The sequence below is a fragment of the Lates calcarifer genome, linkage group LG4, assembly GCF_001640805.2.
Source record: "Lates calcarifer isolate ASB-BC8 linkage group LG4, TLL_Latcal_v3, whole genome shotgun sequence".
In the NCBI taxonomy this organism is placed as follows: domain Eukaryota; kingdom Metazoa; phylum Chordata; class Actinopteri; family Centropomidae; genus Lates; species Lates calcarifer.
The window spans coordinates 10,666,049-10,680,302 of record NC_066836.1 but is presented as its reverse complement, the minus strand read 5'-3'; the positions used below and the strand labels follow the sequence as shown (position 1 = coordinate 10,680,302).

General features: G+C 39.8%; 1 protein-coding gene across 2 annotated transcripts in view; it reads right to left on the bottom strand.

Moving 5' to 3' along the window:
* The window catches only part of cacna1eb (calcium channel, voltage-dependent, R type, alpha 1E subunit b), a 56,000-nt gene that overhangs the window by 26,332 nt on the left and 15,414 nt on the right, over nt 1–14,254 (bottom strand). For both annotated transcript variants that reach the window (XM_051069974.1, XM_051069975.1), the window contains 6 exons: nt 4,728–4,831; nt 3,987–4,145; nt 2,311–2,501; nt 2,121–2,224; nt 1,917–2,032; nt 310–363 (listed from right to left, as the gene is read on the bottom strand). In XM_051069974.1, the coding sequence (XP_050925931.1) occupies nt 310–363; nt 1,917–2,032; nt 2,121–2,224; nt 2,311–2,501; nt 3,987–4,145; nt 4,728–4,831 (728 nt within the window). The remainder of the gene's footprint in view (nt 1–309; nt 364–1,916; nt 2,033–2,120; nt 2,225–2,310; nt 2,502–3,986; nt 4,146–4,727; nt 4,832–14,254) is intronic.

The following is a 14,254-nucleotide window of genomic DNA, read 5'->3' as shown; positions in this document are numbered from 1 at the left end:
TGAATATTCTAACACTCGCACCATTTGCTTAAAAGACAAGGAAGCCATTTTTCAAGTGTTTAATGATTATTACAATATAAGAGTTGTTGCCATGGTTACCTGGAGTTTAATATATCCATATGTCATGTATTAAAGTTCTCAAAATGTTGATTACAACTATTGTATGTTTAAAGTGTTGACACCCGTCCAACATGAGTATTTTGTGTGGTATAACCTGTAAATATGATTTTAGAAGCAGTTATAAATAGGTGTATGAGATACAGGTGTTAGCGGTAGGTGTGATTACAAATCTTAAGTGTGTGAACTCACCATCTAACGGCGATCTCCCTGAATTTTTATTCTCCTCTGCAAGCATTACCTCCTCTGTAATGCAATGCAACAAAACTTGAGGTTACACACAGATTTATTTGTTTTCATCACAGCACAATTTAAATCATCAGACACGGAGAACATACATTCCAGGGTTGGATTATTTAGGATGTCTGCAAACATTTACAGGAAGTGAGGCCAATCTGATGTAAATGCTGCTCTGAGAGGCCAGTATGACCTTCTTCAGAGAAAGAGCTTTTATTCTCTCTTACATTCTCGCAATCTCTCTCTCCCTTTTCTCTCTCCCTCTCCCTTCCCACACTCACCCACATCCATACACACATAAATATGCACAGCAGCTCTCTCACACACACACACGCATGTAAACACACAGAAATGCGCGTGTACAGATATATATGCGCACAAATTTAAGTCAGTGAGTCAGTATCACCTTTTTCTCACCCTCTACTTGCGTGGGAGACCAGCGATGTAGATTGCCATTACAGCACAGTGTGTGTGTGTGTGTGTGTGTGTGTGTGTGTGTGTGTGTGTGTGTAATTCAACTGAGCTACTCTACTGTAGGTCCAAAAACTCTGAAAGTGTCTGTAGCAGAGAGAAATAAAACGAAACCAGCTGGTAAAACAGTACCTGTACATCTTAATTCCATCTCACAAAATAAATAATCGAATAATAATAATTACTGAAATTTGTGCTTAAATTAAAGGAATAGTTGGACATTTTGGAAAATATTTTCTCACTTGCCTTAGGAGGGTTAGATGAAAAGAGCAAAACTCCAAGCAGCTATTTAGCTTAGCTTAGCATAAAGACTCAAAACGGGGAAACAGCTAGCCTGGTTCTGTTGAAAGTTCAAAAGCCAGTCAACCAGCACTTCTAAAGCTCACTGGTTAACACATTATGTCTTGTTTGTTTAGACCAAAGTGTAAAAACAGCAGTTTCCAGCTTAATGGGGAGTTATGACTCCTGGCTGTAGCTTCACATTTACAGACAGATACATTATGAGAGAGGAATCGATCTCCTCATCTAACTCTTGGCAAGAAAGTGAATGAGCATTTTTCCTGAAATGATGAACTATTCCTTTAAAAGCTTCTGACTGCTTTGTGCAGTTTTAAATGTAAAAGTTATGCATTCTTTTGCACATATACAGCATAAACTGTAAAGGTGGAAAAATTTTAATCAAAAAATTACATAGGAGAAGTTCAAACTCAGCCACAGCTGTTATCAAAAATAGACTTTCAGATCATTCCTGCACCATCTAAATGTTTTGGAATAACTTTTTTTTGCTTGTCAGATTTGTTTTACACATCTGGTTTTGTCTGTTGTGAAAAAGCCCTTCCATGAGTAGACATAATATGTTCCATGCATAAAGTGGGACTGACAGGCGATTAGAGCTCTCCTGTCACCAGAAACTCACAGATTCACTCAACACTCATTCTGTGTCCATTAACAACTGCATTTCTGTGCAAGATATCACTGAAACTTGCTCACTCACTCACTGCATGCCTCCATTTATTTTCATGCAGCTATGTAAATAACAAGTGTGTGTCTATAAGTGTCTACAAATGTAAAGTTATTCTGCTGCCCAGTACCTGCCCTGTCTATCCAGGCTCGGTAGCCGTTCAGTTCTCTCTCCACCTGCTGTTGGCGGCGCAGCTTCATGAAAGCCCGTCGGTTCTCCACCCTCTCCCTCTCCTTGGCAAATTCTCTGAAGACGGAGGCATGAAAACAGCTCTCATAATCCATAATGCAGACAGAGGCACTGGCATTATACACACAAGAGGAGTCCCACTCACCCAGACAAGACTCCCAGCACCAGGTTCAGGACAAAGAACGAGCCAATGATGATGAGAGGGATGAAGTACATCCAGTTCCATGTGGGACCCAAGGCATCGTTGGTCTGAAAACCACACCATTCATTCATTCATAAAAGCAATCAGTGTGATGTTTTGTGTTTTCATCTGTTGACCGAATACTCGAGCTTACGTTATAAAGAACGGCTGTCCATCCCTCCATGGTGATACACTGGAAGACGGTGAGCACAGCAAACAGGATGTTATCGAACTGCGTGATGCCGTCGTTGGGCCCGATCCAGGTGTCGTTGCAATCGTACTTCTCTGGGCACTTCCTCACTCCACATGCAAATGCCAACTCGGATGAGTCAACAGTCTCATTGTCTACAAAAACAGAAGCATGTAGTAATTGTTATACTGACAGATATTCAAATATTAGTTTGGGCAGCACGGCCAGCCCTCTGACTTCCCTGTGGACACTACTGATTAGTTATTTTGGTTAAATATTATACCAGATTTAACCACTCTGAGTCAGTCAACTCCATTCACTGCATCTATACTACAAGCTGCCATGATGCATGTGATATACATTAACGCCTCACACCTTAGTCATGTCCTGTTTCCTCCAACCATCTGGTATCACAGCACGACTATCAACTCTGCCCCCAAATGCTGGTGTCTTAAAGGAGTAGTTTGAGATTTTTTGGAAGTTATGCTTATTTGCTTAATTAGATGAGAAAATCGATGCCACTCTCATGTCTGTCTATTCAATGTGAAGCTAGAGCTAGTTAGCTTAGCCTAAAAAGAGGTAACAAAATCTGCCTCCCTGCACCTCTAAAGCAATACCTTGCTTGGTTAAAACCACAACTTAGTGTTTTAATATTTTTTTGTGTGAATTTAACAAACAAGACATAATTTCAATCATTGATTTTGTTTCCCTGGGACAGAGCCATGTTAGCTATACCTAATGTTTCTGCTAAGCTAAGCTAACCAGCTTCTGGCTTCACCTTATTTACTGTATAAACACAATACCGGTTTAAATCTTTTCATCTAATTCACATTTATGATCCTTTTTTAAAAGGCTTTACTTTTTAGTATATTTTAATTTTTAAATTTAATTTAATATTCTCATTGATTACATTGCTACTTGTAGTCACTCAAAAATGTGTTGTATTTATCTAATCTTTTACTCATCTAATCTGACTGAACACAGTGCTGTAAAGTGTTATGCTTGCACCCGTCCAACCAAAGTTACATAGAGCAAGGACAGGTGTTTGGGGCACAGACCAGGAATGAAAGAGGCGTAATACTGCCTATTACAAGTCAGTGTTCCATCAAAATTATTTTGAAGCTGCTATTTTAGGTAAAATAATTGCATAACGTTGCTTTAAGGGATGGATGGAATCATTCTTCTGTCTTTAAATGCTGTCAACTTATTCAGGTTTTATATCTCAATCCATCTTCCAGTTGTGCTGGGCGATGACAGTAAATGCTATGGTGTGGCGTGTGATTACAGAGTAGTTGTTGACTAATTAAACAGTAGCTAAATCAGCCAGCAACAACTCTAATAATACCTCTGAGCTCGCTGCTGCTGTAATCTATGAAAGCCTCGGTTTCTTAAAGAAAGATGTTCCCACCCTCTGTTTGAGAACAATGCATGAACCACACATTTGGTATACCTGTTGGCAAATCAGTCATGGTCACGCATACATAATCCAAAAACAAAGCATGACAATATTCTTCTGAAGGCATCAGTCGTGAAGTGAAAGTACCAAAGTAATACAGGAAAAAAAAAGTATGCATGGTTAATGGACTACCCTCTTTGCCTTAGACCAAGAAGAGACAAATAATGGTGTGCCTGAATCGTACCGAGGATGTCAACAGATGGCAGGCAGGTGTGGTGAAGCTTCCCGCTGTAGAACTCCAGACCGATGATGGCAAACATGAGGATGGCGAAGAACAACAAAAGGCCGATCTGGAGCAGCGGGATCATGGCCTTCATGATAGACTTCAGCACAATCTGCAGGCCTGAGAGTAATCACAAAGAGAGGGACATCCCATTAAAGGACTAGAATGGCACTCATCTGGTGAATACCTCCGCCGAGGCCAAACAATGCTACACACGTCATCCTAACTTATTTAATAGAAAAACATTATTTCCTGAGAAACCAATGAAAATGTCAATGCTTACGCACATAACAGTCAAACTCCACAAATATATATTTTAGCAGAGTTTAGCAGCTTCTGAATATGGTGATTACAGCAGTGTGTTTAAGGGGGTTTATGGGAGAAAGCAATATTAACAGTTGAACTCTCCACTTCATGTTCAAAGGGCCTAAAAATATATAACACATAAGACCCGGCAGAGATGATCCTGATGGATAATTGTGTATTGCATTTTTGTGCAACAGCAAGTGTTTCCGTATTCGTTTTAAGGATGAGTTTGAGTTTGGAGTTCTGTTTAACATCAGTGACTCACGCCACCTGAAACAACAGCATCTGTGATGAGGAAAACATCTAAAAATAGGGGCATCAATGAGTACTAGTTATGTGCAGTAATATGACATTGACGGCATGGTAGAGGTCAGTAGAGGTCAGTAACTGACTCACTGGGGATCCCGGAGACGAGTTTGAGAGGTCTCAGCACTCGCACAGCCCTCAGGGTTCGAAGGTCAACCGGGATGTTCATGTGGGCACCAGCAGTGGCAAGGATCCTGGTTTACAACACATATAAACACATACAGAACATACAGAGTATTCAGAGATTTTTTTTAAAAGTAGTAATGTTAGACAGTTAGCACACTGTTATCTGTCTATTATTGTTTTGTTAAGGCAGACAAGTTAATAGCTTTTGCTTGTGATGGCCTGAAAAAAAGAAGACAGCTGGGTTAAAATAGAGAAAATGCAACGGGGACGTATAAAAGGGGGGAAAACATCCATTAGTTGCTAAATCTGGTACAAAGCCTCTCTTCCCTTTCTTGAGGTTAATGCTTTTTGTCCATGGTGTGTGACAAATTTGACTACAAAAATAGGTAAAAGGCAACAAATGGATGTAACTCAAGGACAGTTTTGGAGATTTCATCATTCATTCAGCTGTTCATTTTAAAAGGAAAAAGGCAAACAATAAACTGATTACAGGCCACTGTGCAGCCAGTGAGCGCTACAGTGCATCTTATTTAGTGCACCAGACTCGTATGGTGAGAGACAAAGAATGCGCACCACATACACCTGGCAGGCATCGCTACTCACATCTGCCCACGCACACATTGATGTCCCTCCACCTACACACAAACACTAAAAAACAGCATCAGGAGCGAGCGACAGCCAATCTCTTACCAATGTTTCAACCAGAAATCACATCTCAATATTTTTCTTGTAGCAAAGGCAAAAGCAGCTTTTGTGTTTTGATTTGTTTTGTTTTTTCAATTGAGAAAAGATAATGTTAGAAGTGCTGCAATAATCCTGCAATAAAAATAGAACATTTTCATTTAGGGTATATTTTTCATCTCAATTCAATATCAGCTGAGCCAGTTTGGTGGCCCATAACCACTAATGCTTTCACTGATGAGAGGGTCAATATCCACTGCTAATTTGCTATGTAATATTTTAACTGAGCTGTGAAAATTATCCTCGAAATCCTAATTATTTTCCACATTTATCCAACTCTCTCGCTTTCTCTGTTACACACAGATACAAATATACAAACTCATAAAATCTTTGGACAGTGTTTGGAAGTGTGGGGGAGGGTATATGTGTGTGTGTGTGTGTGTGTGTGTGTGTATGTGTGTGAGCAGGGGGTAGAAAGCACATGGCAGAAACTCAAGTGTAAGCCCACGCAGAATCTCTCCTGAAAGCAGTGGGAGGGAGAGAGGCCGAGCGAGTGAGCGAGTGAATGAGCGAGGCCATGTTCACGCTAATGCGGATAAACCTGACAATGCTGTTCAAAGTGCTGAGAGCTCGCCATCCAAAACGCAGCGTTCAGAAAGCGTTCCTCAAAGTTTACCACCGACACCGGGTGCTACAACAGCTGCAGGACAACTGAGTGAGCATCTTTCTGTTAGCTACAGCAGTGAATCTAAAAACTGGATCGGATTACAAGATTTTCATGATTGGAGTGTGTTAAATTCTGCCCACACTAAAGAGGGAGCTAACACTCTCTAATATGAGCTAGTCATGTTGAAGAGCGTGTTCAGAAAAGAGTGGTTTCATATGGTGAGGATGAGGCCAAAATGGGAGTGAGAAAACTACAGCAGGTGCAAGGCTTTGAGAAAATGCCCCAAACTGACATGCTTAAAAAAGGAGTCAGTCAGGTGATGTTGTTATAGAACGACAGGGTTCTGCAGGGATGATATGGCTCAGAATTATGCATCATTATATCACAACAATATTTCTGAATGATATAATAAATTTAATGAACAGGAATTGGACTGGATAAACAGCATCACATGAGTGGATTAACCAACTTAAAATGATTAATTCATTTGTGTTCATTTAAACTTTTGCTAAAATCAACATTTGCCCTTGTTGAATCACTCAGCGTCTTTGCTTCCTCGACTCATTTTCTACAGGTCTGATGGCGCTGACTGAAACTCTCCTGCAGCACAGTCTCCTTTCACAACAATCCCACTTTCACTTTAAAAGTGTACAGTGTGTCCTGACAGCCCACAATCACATACAGAAACATTTCATAACTAACATCACTGTCTCCTGCAGGAAAAATACAAGATTTAAGACTTTTGTCGATGAGGACTTTGCAATACTTAGTAAGGGCTTTTTAAGGAAAGTGAATTCAGTGTTATTTAGACCTGCAGATATTTCGGACAAAGTCTAGATACATATTTTGAGTTGAATTTACATTTCAGGAGGAATTCATGCACTGTCATCGACTACCATCTTTAAAGGCTCCAGCACATAATTGTAGGTGGATTATGAGCACAATAATAATTATGACCCAATGATATTAACAGTCAAATTTCAATAAACTTTCAGAATTAGAGTAAGACTAAAACTGGAGAAACATTCATCTAATTAAAATACCTACTTTACATTACATAACACTGTTTCAAATTACTGTGTCATATACTGTGCTTTGATTCATGTGTCAAGAAGAGTGTTTCAGCAGCACAGCCAGCAGTGGTAGAATATCACATCAAATTAAAATAAATTAATCAACATGACAAAGTCTTTTTTTGCTTCTTCTCTCTTATTTTGTGGCACTAATGAGGAAACCGAAAACAAAAATCACTGCTATCGTGCGTGGCCATTAGCAGTGACTGGGTTTTAAGTGTGCATGAAAGTGTGTGTGAGTGAGTGAGTGAATGAACAAGTGAGCGAGTGAAGGAGTGAGCATGTCAGACAAAGAGATGACACAGCGAGAGACACTGAGATGGAGCGGGAGCACAGGAGTGGGAGTCTGTGGAAATAGCCTTCAAACCAAACACGCTGAACAAAGGCAGGCAGCAGCACAGCTCCTTCAAGGCTGCACTTTGAGCACAACAATTCAGTGGAGGCTCCCTCAAAATTAAAGCAAATATTCTGTCTGCTTGTGGTAGCTCATGAATCATCCCAGCACACGCACAGAGGTCATTTTCTTTTGTTTAGTTTAGAAATTGTTTTCCTGCAGAAAAATTCACTGAAACACTCAGTGCTCACGCAAACCAACATTTCCTCCAGTCTTTTTTAACAATATGCCTTCGATGCTGTATGCGACAATTTGCACCTTCTCCAGAGCCAAATCAGGATAAAGGTGGCACTTCATAGTGAAAAACAGAAAAAAGAATCATCTCATGTTACGATCTTGTAGGTGAGTTTCTATACAATCAATAGGCCAACAAGGACACATCCACAGAAAATGCTTACATTTGCACACAGGCAGCACCCACAACCACTAGTTCTGCATTGATAACAACATCCAAAAACAGTAAGGTCTAGTTAGGAATTGATAGACATCATAAGGAAGACTTTAAGGTTAAATGTAATTTCTCAGTCCTGAACATTTCTCTGTGAGTCTCTATCATGGATCAAATAATCGACTGACCAACATATTGGAAAAACAACAACAGTGGTAAAACGTTTGACCAATAAGAGGCAATTTAAGTGTTTACAGTTTGTTAAGTTATGACACTGGGAACACCTGTCACAAATAAAGTTGTATTTTAGTGACAGCCAGTTGAAGTTGTGAGACTACCTGAAGGAGTGTACAAATGTGTTCTCAAAACTGATTCGCACATTACAAAAGTCTTTACTAGACATGAGTTTTTTTTCCATAATTTAGCAAACCACTATTTTGCAACTAGAACTAACTAACTAAGAACTTAAAGAAGATTTTACACAAAATGTTAGTAATTATTTTATGAATAGCTGCTTCAGCCTGATGTCTACAGCTGACCTGGCCTTCATTACCAGTAGGTTACATTACTGTAATGGACCGTTTCCCAGCTTACCCTCAAAAAAATTACCAAAAAAACACCTTAAAAAACTGCAGCTTATTCAGAAATCTGCAGCCAGGATCCTGACAAAGACAAAGAACGTAGAGCATTAACATCAGTTCTTCTTACACTGGCCTATAGTGTGTTACAGAATTGAAAATCTCACTGCTTGTATATAAATCACTAAATGGCTTAGCCCCAAAATACACTGCTGACCCGCTTGTACATTATGAAACAGCCAGGCCTCTTACATCCTCCTGTTCCAACAGTAAGAGCAAAGCAGCTTCATTTAGTACAGTGTACTACAGTGTAGCAATAACACTGTAGTATCTAAGGTGTACCTCAACTCTGACCTCCTTCACAACTGTTCTGTGAAACTGCCTTGTGTGAATCGCTCTGTATAACTACATTCGCTGGGCCTTGTTTATCCTGTGTTATGTCAGCACGCTAGAAGAATAAATCAATTTTTGAAGGAGTGAAACGGCACTTTTTAGTATTCAGGCAGACAAATGTAAAATCTCATGGTACAAATATACTGATATCATCACTTTAACAATACTATCAGCAAAGTAACGAGACAATGAAACACATGGGATAACTGCACGCACGTCACTCTCCTGACTCAACTCCCGTAACAATCCAGCCACGAGTTACATGTTCATAGTGAGAGGCTAATCTCTTCCTCGTTGGCTCTTTAAGTGAAGCACTGTTGCACAGTATTGTACCAAACTGGCTCTGGAGAGGATGAATTCATTACATGCACAGAATGCAGCCTCTCCCACACACCTCCACCTACACTATGAACACCACCAAAAACTACAGTAATCAGCAGCATCACGTTGCTCACATTTCAGCACAGCTCTGCATATGGTAATGCGCAGCTGAATCAACATAATGCATCAACATAATCAACACAATGCATCAACAAATTAACGTCTTTGAATTAAATCAGGAAAAACATAAACCATGCGCCTAATGACAACATTAATAATGTTCTGGTAAAGTGGGATCACATTTTAAAAAAGGCATTTATTCACTATTAGTCATAGTATAAATGGCTGGGTGTGTGTTTTCCCAAAGAAAACCCACCTGGGACTGTGGGCTATTGTTTATTCAGTTCAATTATAAGAGCAAAATTAGAGCTGAGACCACTGCAGTCGTGCTTTGTAACTCCAGGCACAATACGTACAATGTTGACAAGATCTTTAAGTTTTACTCTTAAATCTTGAAATAGCTGAAACAGGAGTTACTTTCATGTTTGGAGACAATTTTGCATTGGAAATTTGACTCAGAAGTTTTGAGTTTACAGATGTGCAGCGGGACTGGTGCTTACTGGTGGGTTTGTGTGCAACTGTGTACCATAGTACAGATGAAACTAAATTACAAACCAACTTGCAGAAGTAGCACACTAACACATGCAAGGTTATATTAAGAAATGGACAAAGCTGGCAAGTGCTCTGAGGCTCCAGACCTCCAGGATTAAGTTGCTTTAGCGTCAGTGCTTTCAGTAATGTTTATATATCTGAATGAGCGGAGAATACCTGTTTATGCTAACCTCACTGATCATTTGGCCTGACATTTTTAGCATAATGTTTGTTATTCTTGTTAAATGTAATTTAAAAGGTCATACTAAGGTCAAATGTGTCAACTGTATCTCATAAACTGTTGTACTCCTCAGTCTATACAGATCATACTGTATGTTAGGAAGCTCATGTCAGCTTTGTCAGTTAGCTAACTTGATTAGCTAACACAACAGTTACGCCTGAACAGTAAGTGGGTGTGAATATTTTGTATCATCTAATCTTTTTGTAAGAACTAGTTTGTGTGGTGCAACTTTTTTCAGTTTAGTGATCCACAGACAAAACACTGAGCATTATGACAAGTTTGAGCGAACAAACAGCTGGTGATTTGGTTACAGACTGTATAGTGGGCCCTGTGTCAAAATCTAGTTTTAACACCTTAATCAAGCACATGGTACATATTCCTAAATAACCCAGTGCAGTAAATGTATGTGATGGGACATTTCTGTTTGTTTTTGTTTTCTGTAAAATCATAAACAAAATTCCTGCCAGCTGTTTTAAAATGGCAATAAAGTATTGTATCTTGAAAGTCCTGTTAAGTACATTCCAACAAATGAAAGCAATACATACTACTGTGCAGTAGTATTCAAGTGTGTTGCTGTGTCCTCTCAAGGTCCTTGAAAGGAAATGAACTTGGATGCAACAGGATACATAGACTGTGTACAGAAGATGGGTGAAAGGGTGAGGTGGTGAACGGGGGTCCAACTGCAAAATTCTTGGCCTCTTAATGTTAATGCAGCCATACATGTACATACACATTTAACTCTCCAGTCGAAAACTGCTTTGACACACAAGAGTAAGACTGTTCTCACTCCTGTATGTCTGTCTCTGTGCCAGATGGCTAATGAATCACTCTCAACTCCCACCCAGTTATATTATTCATCCTGTCTAAAGAGCAACAATTTTAGCAAAGTGTCACACTTTGCAAGAGGGACAGTAGACTGGGGCAACATGGGGAAACTGATACCCTTCATACAACATGATGGGATACTGACACACACACAGAGAGAGAGAGAGAGGTATGTGTGCAGGCACAGCTGGGATCAATATCATTAAGACCTGATGGAGGAGTTATCGGAACTAATCTAACATGAGGGCAACAGGTTTGCTGGTAACAGTCTGTAGTTTGCAGCCTCATAAATGGAGTAACAAGCACACACACACATGCACAAGTCATTTGGGAGACACTTTATTGCTAATCAAAGCATCAGATCCACCTGTGCCAATCTGTTTGCCGCAGGATATAATTGACCATTTTAGGAATCCCAGTGAATTAAATTGGTTTGTGGGTGAGTTGTTCTAAGCTGTGGTCCTTTTTGCTACACACTCTTCACTCAGATTAAGGATTTTAATTGAGCTCAGTGTCCCAGCAGATTCGCTTCTAGCAATTCATTAATACGAAATGGAATGAATGCCGCCAGCGCTGGCCCAGTGGCCTCGATTTTATTCCCAACCGGCCTCTATGACACATGTGTGTTTTCTTTTAAGTCTGACTTACTTGTACTGTGCCACCAGAGTGAGAGGGAGTCGGAGTGTGTGTGTTTGTGTGTGCGTATGTGTGTATTTGAGAGAGTGAGAGAGGAAAGCAGCATATGTGCTACCAGAAAATGTGTCAGATAGGAGGCAGGAAACCAGGTCGTCAGTTACCAATTCCAGCTGTGGCTGGAACTGGGCAAGACGATCTGTGGGCTGCAGAAAAGCACACTGGCGACTTTGTGTGTTTTATACAGTAAGTGACACGACCAGTTGTATTCAAAAGACTTAACTCTAACAATAGGTTTACAAATGCAACAGAAATGGCACATTTTTAGTTAAAGCACATTCGTAATGTCTTGACTGTAGCCTGTGTTCTGTCTGACCACCATAGACATCTATGAGGCATGCACTCTCAAATTTATACCAATGTGTATTTACCAACAATAAAGACTGAGATTTTTGTCCATATGACGGCTCACTAGCTATGAGCTCTCTGTACTTAATTAGCACAACTTGACCCTGACAAATATCTGACTAACATTAAACATTCATGACAATATAAGCTTCAGTAAGAGCAAAAGTTAGGGGAGAACCATAACCTAAATCCCCTAACACTTAACACTCTTCATCTGGACTGTGTGAGGGTGGTTTAATCAAATTTGTTTGACAGCGCTGGAAACATGAAACATGAAACATCAGCAGACAACCCCACAACTGTCATTATGTTTTGTTTCAAATGTTGTTAAATCCTGATTAGCCCACATTTCTATTTTCAGTAGCACTCACTTTCTTTAGGCTTGAAAGGTAGCTGGCAAATGTTTGTAGTTTCCTTTTTGGAGAAACTGCGATTTACAATATCGCAACATACAAGCAACACATTTAGCTATATTTTGGCAAGAACGACTGGAACATACTGAACATATGGATATGGATTAACAACAATGAAGTGATTTATGCTGAAGGAGTGCTTTGGGAATTTTTTGATTCCACCAGTGGTGGGAGAAATATTCAGATCCTTTACTTAGGAAACAGTGCCAACGCATCAATGTAAAAATGTACTCTATTACAGGTAAAAGTCCTGCACTTACTCAGCTACTAGTTCTACAAAAATGGTCCATAGAGCCAGGCTCTATACTGTCTGGTAGTTCAGTCCAGTGATTCCAAACTTTGTGGATTGTGACATAATTAAATGGCAGAAGAAAGATGAAAGCTACTGCCTCAAAACTCCATGGTATCTTTCACACTTTTCTCATGTTTTTGTGAAATATTGACTAGTTTTATTTCTTTGCGCCTCAGACAATTATCTAAATCAAACAATCTGAGGAAAGGAAACTACAGTTTTAACACTTAGCTCACAGATAATGTATCATTAGAGGATTTCTTTACTCAATGATGTAACTACACCTGAACACCTGTGTAGCCTTGGAAAAGATCATCTTACTGACAAGTTGCTCCAGGAAGTTGCTGCCAGCACTGTTGCATTTTCCTATCTAAAAAACATTTTAAACCCACAACTAGTCAAAGACTTGTGAATAATGAGCCAGTCAGAAATGAGCCTGTTACTTTGCACCAAACATGGCTTTGTTTCTTTTTGCTGTAACGAGCCATTTATTGAGAAACTGAGAGCAAAATGATTTGTTGCAGACTTTGACAGTTGCCTAATGAGAGAATTTCAAAGTATCCCAACTGAAGCAACCAGCACTGTTCAGAACAGATTATTAAAAACCGACTGAACGCTTTAACCTTGTAAATTCAGTGAAAATCATTCTGTCAACAGCACAGCTGTTCAGCATTTAGGCCGGCACTAACTGGTCTGTAAACGTGATGCTGATGTCCCTTTTATGTAAGAGGCAGGGAGAGAGAGAGACAGAGGAGAGATAGAAAGACAGACAGAGAAATAAGAGATACAGAGAAAAAGAAAGATGTGGGTGTCAGGTTGAAATGAGATGTCAACACGCCGACAGCAATCTTCCCTGAATGCTGAATACTGTACACTTAGCCATAAACAGCATACCACTGGTAACAATGCTCAACTCCTGCGCAATTAATTCACTAAACCCAGTCTTACAGGGAGCAAATTAAGTCTCTCATTATGTTTTTTTTCTCTTGGGTTTGTCTCTCCATCTTCCTTTCTCCCCCGTTGTTCTCCCCCTTCTTTTTCTTTTATTCTCTATTTCTTTTTACCATCCATCCATTCTTTCTTTGCTTTTGCATAACATCTCCAGCACTGCATTCACATTTAATTCACAGAGGTCCTGGGGGCGAACCGAAGCAGGTTTTAGACACAACTGCCAATCCACTTATCCACCCACCTATCACTAACTGCAGAGCCTGACTGTGCCATGGAAACACACATTTTTCATGCATTTATGTGTTGTGTTTTCCTGTGGATGGATGTAGTGAGTAAATGTATATGCTTGTAGAGGAAAAATCGCATCAACATATCAACAATACAGAACATAGCCCAAAGGGTCAACGGTTGCTAACCGTGCAGCAACAATGTCAGACATGAGGTGGAGGCTTTTAACCTGCAGTATGGACATGCATGGAAAAATATTGATAAATGATGACACAAGCAGAGTCAAACGCATGAATGCATCAACATAACCTGACAATCAGTGTCTGAAATTAATCATTTGGTTCACCAGCCACA